Source organism: Rhea americana, unplaced genomic scaffold (genome assembly GCF_003343005.1).
Source record: "Rhea americana isolate MKP2758 unplaced genomic scaffold, rheAme1 scaffold_34, whole genome shotgun sequence".
NCBI lineage: Eukaryota > Metazoa > Chordata > Aves > Rheiformes > Rheidae > Rhea > Rhea americana.
In genome coordinates this window covers 4,806,779-4,817,290 of record NW_028186468.1, presented here as the reverse complement: position 1 = coordinate 4,817,290, position 10,512 = coordinate 4,806,779, and the positions used below count along the sequence as shown (strand labels likewise).

Here is a 10,512-nt window from a genome sequence, read left to right as displayed (position 1 = left end):
TTAAAGAAAAAGGGTCCCCAGCTGATGGTAGTTATGCTTTTGGGGAGGGGGAAGGAAAGAAAACAGTGTTAGCAGTTTTCCTTGTTCAAGCTACTTAAGTTACATTATCCCTGTGTTCTATAGCTGTCCAGTACCAGCTCACACTCAGGACTGAAAATTCTTGGTAGAAGATACCATTTCAAATGGATGGGTTTGGTGAGAAATGGGGGCAGAGGTAAGATGTACTAAAACAGTTGTTTTTTTCTTTCCTGATCACACTTCCCATTTCCTAATCCCCTCTCAAGAAGATTCAGAGCACTAAGAAGTTTCCAAAGCGAATGACATTCCCATGTACTACCATCTTACAGTGGGCTATGGAATTGCATGCCTTCTTTATGGAGACATGTATTATCTTACCAGCAAGAATCTATTTGAAAAAGGAAGCAAAGATTTATACTAAGAATTAGCACAGTTCAGAGCATCAGAAAGAAATGGTAAAAAGGAAAAAGCCTACCAGTATTTAGATAAAAGCTTAGCAAACAGTTTGAAAGATAAAACTATTTTTACATGATGTTTGAGAAAGGAGATGTTCTAAGATGATATAATAATTACCACAGCTACATAAAATAGAATAAAGTATTTATATTTTTCCTTAAAAGATGGCYGACAGGCTCAATGCATAATCTCTGCATACTCCCTTGCCCCACCACTATGCCTGAACCAGGAGAATAAAAAAAACCCAAATACATGCACCTGGGGAAATTACATACTAAAAAACTACATTGTACTAACATCTCTTAAAATTTTAAAGTTGAGTTCCTAAAAGTGAGGAGAAGCTACATCTATGGCTACGCATAGATGCATGTTATCTATGCAATATGCATCCTGTTCACACGTTATAATACAGTCTTCATTAACAAAATTACAGACTATTTTTCCAGAGAATGCTTGCCTCATACAGCAGGCAGATAATCTCAAAACTGAGAACTGGACATCATAATCTATTTTTTTTTAAAAACAACATCATAATATTGGTGGAGGAGAGTGTTATATATTTTTTTCTGGGCATTAGCCTCTTCAGCTGTTTTTTCTTCACATTCTGGATTTGATTTTTTTACTTCCCCATAGTAGCAGTAATTAGATTTAAAATATTCATGATCATATACACATTAGTAAGACCACTTTGACTGTAATGAGAATGAGAACTTACTGTCTTGCTGATATAATTTGTGCTGATATTCATACACTGGAGTCCTTCACTATTGCAGCAACCTCCACATCTGTAGATGGATACACATGGGGGTTTAAAGAAGGTGTTTGTAGTTGCTCCAAACTCTTTGCCCACATCCACGCAAACTTCACGTGGCATGCACTGAGTTTTTCTCCATTCAGTATCAATACCTGCCAAGTTATATGGAGGTTCGTGTGTTATAAAGCAGCTGTTTTAAAATAATACTCCTGCAGTCAATTAGTAGGATTTTTCTTTTTAAGTTTAGAACCAGAATATACATTTATTCAATGAAATACACATCTTTTTAGGTTAACTTCTAGCTAATTTCTCTTCACAGGCATATGCTGTGTTGTCATGGAGCAGAGGCAAAGTCATAGTGAAGCTAACATGAAACTAAACAAGGCAGAGCAGATCTTACGGCATCCGTAGCTGAAGATGTACACTTCCTTTCTTTTTTGCTTGGGGTGAATCTCACCTTGAGCAAAGTCTAGAGAACTACTTCACATCTCTGCAAATAAATGTTAACTTGTCTTACTCAGTATTCATATGGATCATACTATACATTACAAACATTAAATTTGATGCCTACACGATTAATCTGAAATTAATTTGAATGCCTATTCACTTTAACTACAAAATGTATAATTTAAAACAAAGGGTTTTGGTATTACTTAGCAATTATGTCACTCTATTATTTCATCTTAAAGGTGATCCTTATGTCCACCTTACTCACGCAAATTTCAGCAAACATTTTTCATAGTGTTATACAGCCTTTTGACAAATGCAGTCTTACACTAAACAGCCAGAAGACTTGTGGCTGTACAGGCTCTTTATTCTGTCTTGGAGCCAGTTTTTGATAGACAACTCAGTGAGAATAGAAATTTCACCTAACGTGTACCTTAAAGACTGTGTTAAGCTACACGATTTCAAAAACGATGTTGAAAAATATGCCTCTTGCATATTCTGTGGACCTCTGCCTGCAAACACTTGCTCAACCATAAACTGTAATTTTGTCCGTGCCACCTGAAACACTAAAGGACATGGGCAAATTTGTTTGATTTTTTTTTTCTCTCATATAACAGCACAACTGCCCTCTTGTAACAGGAAAAAAATTTAAGTGCATTAATTGGTCTCCCAAAGCAGCAGTACATATTAGAAGAAAGCATTACCAGCCTTAATTTAATTGTAGGAAAAGAACAAAACTGGTTCACTTTCTGCATCCAATTATTAGTGCCCTCTTGCCTTCTGCAAAATCTTTACAGCCTCTAAAAAGCAGAAGGATTCTTTGTACCTGAAGACAAACGCTTAACTTCCAGTAGCTACTGTAACGAGAAAGTAGTATATCCCTTTCTTAGAATGAAAGTACCAAAAATAGCTATGTGGAACAACTTATTTCATTATGGAAGTTTCATAGTGAAGAATTTTACATTATAGCCATTATACCAAATCAAACTTTTGAGGGTGGTATACTGACAATATTTAGCTATTAAAATGTTTTTGACACAACTGACAATCTTTAGATTTGAATTTATTGTGTGTTAGAACATACTTCACTTACTTTTCAGGATCTCTGCATTATAGTGTGCTGCAGCAAATTTCAGTGAATCATCTGATCTTGTGTCAAACCTGGAGTGTTCCCTGTTGTGTTGCCAACCTCCTTTCCTCAGTTGACATTTGAACATTTTCCAGTATTCTGGGTAAAGCACTGTCATGAGTTCATCCACGCTGGACACGGACCGCAACTGCTCTTCCAGGTCTTTGCTTGCATGAGCCTGTTAAGAGTTACATGCAAGATTAATTACTTCTTCTCTTACACAAGATTTCTGGAAACTAGCTTGAAAAACAAGTCGTATACTGTAAAATAAGGTTATGCTCAAAGTGGTTGTCATTACAAAGTCTGCTGTTTTTCAGTTGGTGATGACATATTTCTATACTGACAAATGCTGAAGTGCTTTGATTCTTTATCAAGCATGTAGTGCAGAACATTACGTGTGTGAGAAAGGACCTGTAGAAGTAAGTCTATACAAGTACGGTTTGCAGGTTAAGAAAATTAATTGCATTTTTTTCTCGACAAAAAGCTTTTGTAATAAATTTTTGAATGTTTCAACCACCAAATATTTAAACATTATTTAGCATCATATACACTTAAACTGACACCAAATTTTTTCCCATTTTCCCAAAGTCAAGGAAAATAAAAACACACAGAAGTTCAATATGGTGAAAGCAGAATTAGAAAAAGAAAAATTTGTGCTATTTTGTACCTTTTTAGGGAAAATATTACTGAGCAATTTCTCAATATAGAACACTAAGCCCTAAATTAGCAGGAGTTCAGGGACTTTGATACTTTTAAAAATCTGAACTACACACTCCAACACTGGGAAGAATCTCAATTGAAAGTCTTCAGGTCTCTAAGTTTTTTCAAGAGTTACAAGTTTTTTCAAGAGTAGTCTCAAATCTTGCAACTAGACTTTCCTGTTTGCTGGCTTTTGCACAAAATTCTTCGTATTTCCATTTTTCTAACAGGTTATGACTCAGATTTACATTCTGCTTTCTCATTTACTCCACATTCCTGGAAGATTGCTCTACACTCATAGTTGAAACAGCGTATACTCCAAAGGACTCCTGTGAATCCCTGCTCATCCTCTCACCCATAAATTGCTGACTTCTCAAAAGCCTATGAAAAGGGAAGTAAGTAGAAAAAAAAATTATAGAGCACCTTTAGTCACCTTCTCAGGCTCCATAGCCCTTAGATGGCAGTATGAGACACCCTATATAAAAGTATACGTGGTAAAAAGCATCTCAGCAACTGGCTGTAGATTCTGGACAAGTCACTACAAAACTGTCACTACGGTCAAGGAAACAGAAGGCTGCGACAGAGCAAAAAACATGCCTAAAACAGGAAATACAAAGCTATAGAAAATTAAATTCAAGATTCTTAATCAAACTTAATCAGTGATGAAGCAGCCAGTTAGCTTCCTTCGAGAGCGCGTTACCTGACTAAAACAACTYGTCCTGAGCTCGCGCACCTGTACCAAAACTGCTCCGTACCTCAGAGGCAACCGAAACAGGACGGGAAGGGGCGCAGTGTGGCACCCGCTTTCCCATCAGGTGCCAAACCCAGGTGCTGCCGAGCCCGGTCGAAGGCTCGATGCCCGTCCGCTATATAAAAGGCAGAGAGCTGGAAACTGTTTAGTAAGAGTGAACTTGTAATAGCTGCACCCTGGCGTAAACCACGGGGGGCCTGGAAAGAGAAAGGGAGCTGGCACATGCCACCCTTTGAGGAACTCCTCAGAGACTGCGTAGCCACAAGCAAAATGCAATGCGAAGTGCCCCATTAACGGCACGTGACAGCCAAGCGGGCGCACACCTTTCGACGGCGCAACAGGAAAACGATCTCTGCAGCAGGTGCACAAGCTTGATTTTTAAAAATGAAACATCATTATTCCAGCAGAATTATCTTCTGCTTAGTTTATTCCAGCAGAATTATTTCTGCTTTGAGAAATCTCAATCACTAGAGGGCTTTTGTTCTTTCACCTCTTCAAACTTAGCAAAAAAAAAAAAAAAAAAAAAAAAAAAAAAAAAAAAAAAAGGTTAGCTTTTGGTATATGTTTCCAGTATTACCTTGACACACATATCAGTGATCTCTTCCTGATAGAGTCACAGGAAGCCTGCCAAAGGCATGCATTTTTGAACTGCTGCAAACTACTCTGTCTGTGTCAAACTGTTTAAAGGAACATAGCAGCATTTGTTTTTTTGTATGACAATCAAAAATTATTGTTGACATGCACATTGAACTCAATCTTAAATTCTGGTTGATTAGAAGCGTCTCCTGGATATAGCAAAAACATCAGATTGTTAAAGATTATTTAAAGTGAGGTTCTTAGGTTTTTAAGAAGTGAATAAAACTATTTTTCTAAGTACAATAGTTTTGCCTGGCAACAGAAATTTTCTGCTTTGTCCAAATTTTGATTAATTTCACAAAAATATGCTGACACACATATCCCTACTTTCTGTTCCAAGCTCTTTGCTCCTTCTTCAATTGGGTATAGGCTTTTAGTGTAGAACACACACAGAAAGTATTTTAAACCTCAAAATGCAACAGAAATCAAGACTTTAATTTTCAGAAATTATGATAAGGCACAAAGAATATAACACGAAAAAACATACTACAAATCAGAAGAGCTCTTATTTTCAGCAATCTTAGGTGAGATCAAATTAGTGAAGTTTGGGAAGCAATACAATTCAGATATGCAGTTACTCACACTGTGCTGGTTATTCCCAAATGTAATCTTAAATTTAAAATAAAATCAATTAATATTAAACCTAACAATCAGTCTATTGCCAGAAAGTAACATAACATTAACAACTGTTTTGATAAGAGCAATGCTAAAAYTTTTAGGCCCAGAATATACTTCCTAGTAGATGTAAACAGTCCACTGATTTTCAGCTGAATCAGTTGCAGGGCACTTCACATGAAATCCTGGACCAATTACTTGACATTTTACTGGAAAAACATTCTAGGATCTATGCTCTACCTTCAGGAGAAAGCAGAAAATCAGTGCTTGCAGARGAAGACATTTTCTCTGTCCTATGTATTCTATTTTCTTTGCTTTTTATAAGTCAGTTAATGGCTTTTTAGGGTTTCTGTTTTGTTGTGCCCTTAAGAAAAAAAAAATCATTACACAGGCCTTCAATTGGCCAGTCTACCCTTCTGGTCATTTTTACATACTACCAATGTTGTGCTGCATGATCACTTAAAACTGCCAGGAGTTACATTCTGGAGGAAAAGCTTGACTAAACCTTTGACTAGCCAACCTCTGCAAAAAGATTTTGAGTAAAATAACAATTTAAAAATACAAGAATGAATAGAGAATGCAGTAAAGCCAAAGTTGCTTCATTTCACCTCTTCCACATTATTTCATGATGAGCAGGGGAAAGTGAGAAGTATAAATAAAGAGGTAGAGCTAATAAACAAGTTCTCTTTCACTATAAATCACTTAATTTAGGAACATCCTATTCTATCACAATATGTTTTCCATCATGTGAGATTCCTTTACATGGTATGTCCATTTTTTCATAAAATTATTATTTAGAATCAGAGGGGCAGGATATCAACCAGGTTCCTTAACTATTAGCAATATCAAATCTATACTAAATTTTCCATGCATTCCGTTATTTGTCTTTCACATGTGCTCAGTGTCCACCTCTATTAATAGCAAAGGTCAGAACACTTAATATTTGGCAGATTACATGACACTCGATTGCAATGTGCTATAATGGCACTTCATGCATCTGCTCCAATTATAGTTGTCAGCTCATTTCATTTTCAAGGATTTTGTTGACAATTCTTAATAGGAAAATTCTGTCTATAAAACCTTCCATTTTAATACGCTTGTGTACTGCATTTATTGACCAACTGAAATGCATTAAAAAATCAAGTAGTTAAATCAGAACGTTGAAAACAACTGCAAGCAAATGGAAATTTGAAAAAGAAAAGAATGTTTATACATTTCACTTGCATAGTGTTTTACTGCAATTTTCACGTATGTCAGCACTAGTGTTTTGGAAGTTGGTATCAGTAAAAAAGAAATACTCTAATTAAAGAACGTATCTTAGCCATATCTAAGAATTAAAATCAACTTTTTTGAATATCACCTACAGTTGCTGCAGTCATACTACAGTAGACCTGATTTTGATTTTCTATGCAGCAGCTTGGCACTAGTAAAATTGAATGGGCTATCCAAAATTGCAAACTTTGAAGTTGCCATTGCATACAGTCAGAAAACAGCGCCTTACAAAAATGAAATGATAACACTGAGCATTAGTTTGTATTTCATCTAACATGAAATAAGTAATATGACTACTACAGTTATCTGAACTAAAACAAAGCATCATGAAAACAACAGATATTAGAATCGGTCGGTRTTCCAAAGAGTGTACAAAACACATCAAACATTATTTATAAGAAGGAAGGTGTAAAATAAATAAATGCAGTATGAAATATGTTATGTTGTAAGTAACTTTTATGTTTTCTGGCACTTTAAAAGCCAAAAATAATACCAGACAAAGAAAGCAAATAGAAGAAAAAGAATGTACAAGGTGAACAGAGAATGAAAAACCAATGAGTTTCATGAGAGATATGAAAGAGTTTGTTAAAAAGGCAGATAGACATTGGCCGTAAGGAGAAATTTAAGACTATGAAAGTTTCACTTCTAAATTACAAGTCACAATTTTTCTTTGGTTTAGAACGKTCTTGGAGGGGGAGGAAAGAGGCATGTAAACTGCAGGAAAACCATCCTAGGCTTATATTATTTAATATTGCTATCTATTTATGAATGTTTAAGTTGAGGTAGTTAGTGAATAATTTCCACTCTATGGGATATCCAATTTTTATATGAGTCAGCACTTCTCAGGAAGTATTTTATTCAGGTGTCTTTGGAATACTCTGAAACAACCTCAGATTATAGATTTGCAAAGGAACTTATATTTGCGCCTTAAGTCCACCATTTAGCTGCTGCTGGGATGCTGAAACACACTTCTTGGCTGGTGCTTATTCCCCAAGTGTCTGCATTCCTGACTGGTTCCCAGCCCTCCCTAACAAAATGCCAGTGGTTTCATACTTTCAATGGACATTAGTTATTAAAATACCCTTTTTGATCCGAGTCCAGTTTCTCTGGGAAAGGGAGAGAAAAATCATTCCTCTCTCTGTAGAGCAACTCCCTGCTGTGCTTGCTGGTTTTTTTTGGAAGCACATCTTAGGTGGCTGGTTCTCCCAGGTCTCTATGAGCCTGGGTGAAGAAGACATTGCTGTAGATGACACAGTATCTAATACAGTTAGAAACTGCATGTGCATGCGTGTGTAGAAACGGGAACAGAAGGATGTTAACTGAGAAACGCCATCCTGACTGTGACAGAAAGCAAAAGAGGCTGGTAGCATCTTAGCCAGACCCTGAATACTTACGATCTTCTCTTGAAACAATTTCATGATTGGATTATAGCAACAGAAAAGGTTTTATTCTCATGCACTTCAGCCTGATCTGTGTAATACACACAGTTTCCCATCTATAGTCTTCAATTAGTGGTCAAGTGAATCCCTGCAGAGCATCGCTAAGAATACAGCAAGTTGTAATGAAAAAATAAATTAAAAAAATCAAGTCCATTATCAATAGACTCAATTCACTATTCAGGAGCTTGCACTAGATGAGCCCACAGATTAAAGGTCAAAGGCTGCTGCTCCTGCGCAGCAGTCATGGAAATCTGTGAGATAACCATTCCTTGCTAAGTGAAGCTGTGTCTGGGTTCTTTAATTGATCGAAAGATTACTACCAAAGCTTCTAACTAGCGTTATAATTAGACTGGGAAACAACACTGCTGAAAGGTTTATATCTGACAAAATCCTGGAGACACTAGGCAGTGTGTTCTGCACTGGATGAACTTTCTGTATTATTTTCTTGGTCATCCTTGGGGTGCAGTGATTACAGCTTTTATGCCTGGGTCACTGCTACTAGGTGCATGCCCAGAGGAAAACACTGTGATGACTGCTGTGTTACATAGGTGGCTAACATATAATGATATACGAGAAAAGGAGATAATTGGCAGAATGAGAATGCCTGTGCCCTCTCCAACATGTTCATTGCAACCTGCGAGTTTCTAGTGCCAACTGTATGTGCCAGGCTATGAGACATCTGGGTTGACACCACATTGTAGTTCTGTAGTTCTACAAAATTCAACACATTATAAAAGTAATATTTTGAAGTCCAAATAATCAACTTTTAACTAGCATTACGGAGGAAACTGAATCACACAAACGTGAAGAAAATGTCAATAATTAAAAATTGAACTATGATTTAAAAGTCTGGTTATAAGACCTTAAAAACTGAGAGTTGCTTGGAACAGACATATCTCATCAAAATCAATACACAAGAATAAACTACCAAGCCCTTATATTAAGATTGTTTATTTTCAGTTTCTACTAAACTTTCCTTGATATTATCGTTACTTTTACTAGCAACTGCCATTAGCTCTGTCAGTAAAAGCAAACAAATATGAAGACAGTTTTTTGAAGAAAACCATTACCATGGTACAACTGCAATTGTCTGTCATCACTTTAGAAGATGTAATACAAGCAGTGAAGAATTATAATAGCTTCTCAATATCAAGTGGAGATGTATTGAACTGAAAGACAAGAGATAATTCCTTTATTTCAGTTTCAATGTCAGCCCATTCTGGGGTACTGGTGCTCTGTAAAGACATCTTAGACCTGAATTATTAGGGTGACAGATTAGGTTTCTGGCCACATATCAAATGACAGGCTTTAAAAAGGCACTAGGTATAGTTTTTACACAATGTTTTCTATTCTAGAAGTCAATACTTCATATAAAAAGGTTTCTGTAACAGCTGCAATAAGAAATAGTTTATTCTTAAGAATGTTTCTGAGCTATGCTGAACATATATGGGTATATCACAAGAAACATTCTCACTATTCTGAGAGCAGTCTTAAAATTCARCTCTTGTTTATTCACAAGTTTTTAACAATGTGGCTATTTGTGAAGCAGAAGTATTACATGGACACATCACCTCTTATCACTGTTGTATAATTTCTCTCATTGCCAAGTAATTTTCCTTTTCACCAAGTGTTTAAATCACTATTTAAAGCTCTGAGCAAATATAATTAATCCATGGTCTAAATATTTAGCAATAGGTCACAGAATTTTCTTGAATTAATTATACTTTTAAAACAGTTCTTAAAAATAAATAATTTCACAGTCCATGAAACAAGATCAATTGCATTTCAAAGAAAAAGCTGAACTTTATTCCTAAACAAATGTCTCAATCTAATAGGACATGATTTCTGTATTGTTAAACAAGCCTTGCACAGTTTACAGATCTGTACAGAATTATTAATTAGAAGACCACCTACCTTGTCACATTGCCTATTCCAACAAATATTCCAGCTATAAACATAATACACTGCTTAAAACTCAACAAAAGCTAAATAACAAGTCAGTTATCAAACAGCAATTCCAGTTGCAGAATAACTTTTTAGAATTAATCTAGGTGCTTTTCCTATAAATGAAAAAGCTAACAAAGTCTCTTAGAAACCTGTACACCATATTAAATTTTCAGGAGTTTCTAAGTATATTTCATTAAAAATTATATTATCTGATTCTTCTATTTAGTATCATGTATCTTCAGTTCATCTTACATGGAAAAAAGGAAAAAAGGAAAAAAGGAAAAAAGGAAAAAAGGAAAAAAGGAAAAAAGGAAAAAAGGAAAAAAGGAAAAAAGGAAAAAAGGAAAAA

At 35.6% G+C, this 10,512-nt stretch overlaps 1 protein-coding gene across 1 annotated transcript in view; it reads right to left on the bottom strand.

Annotated features, from left to right (window-relative positions):
* The window catches only part of VEGFC (vascular endothelial growth factor C), a 77,735-nt gene that overhangs the window by 20,353 nt on the left and 46,870 nt on the right, over positions 1 to 10,512 (bottom strand). The window contains exons 2-3 of the mRNA XM_085311394.1: positions 2,769 to 2,982; positions 1,190 to 1,380 (exon numbers count right to left, since the gene is read on the bottom strand). Coding sequence (XP_085167520.1) covers positions 1,190 to 1,380; positions 2,769 to 2,982 — 405 coding nt within the window. The remainder of the gene's footprint in view (positions 1 to 1,189; positions 1,381 to 2,768; positions 2,983 to 10,512) is intronic.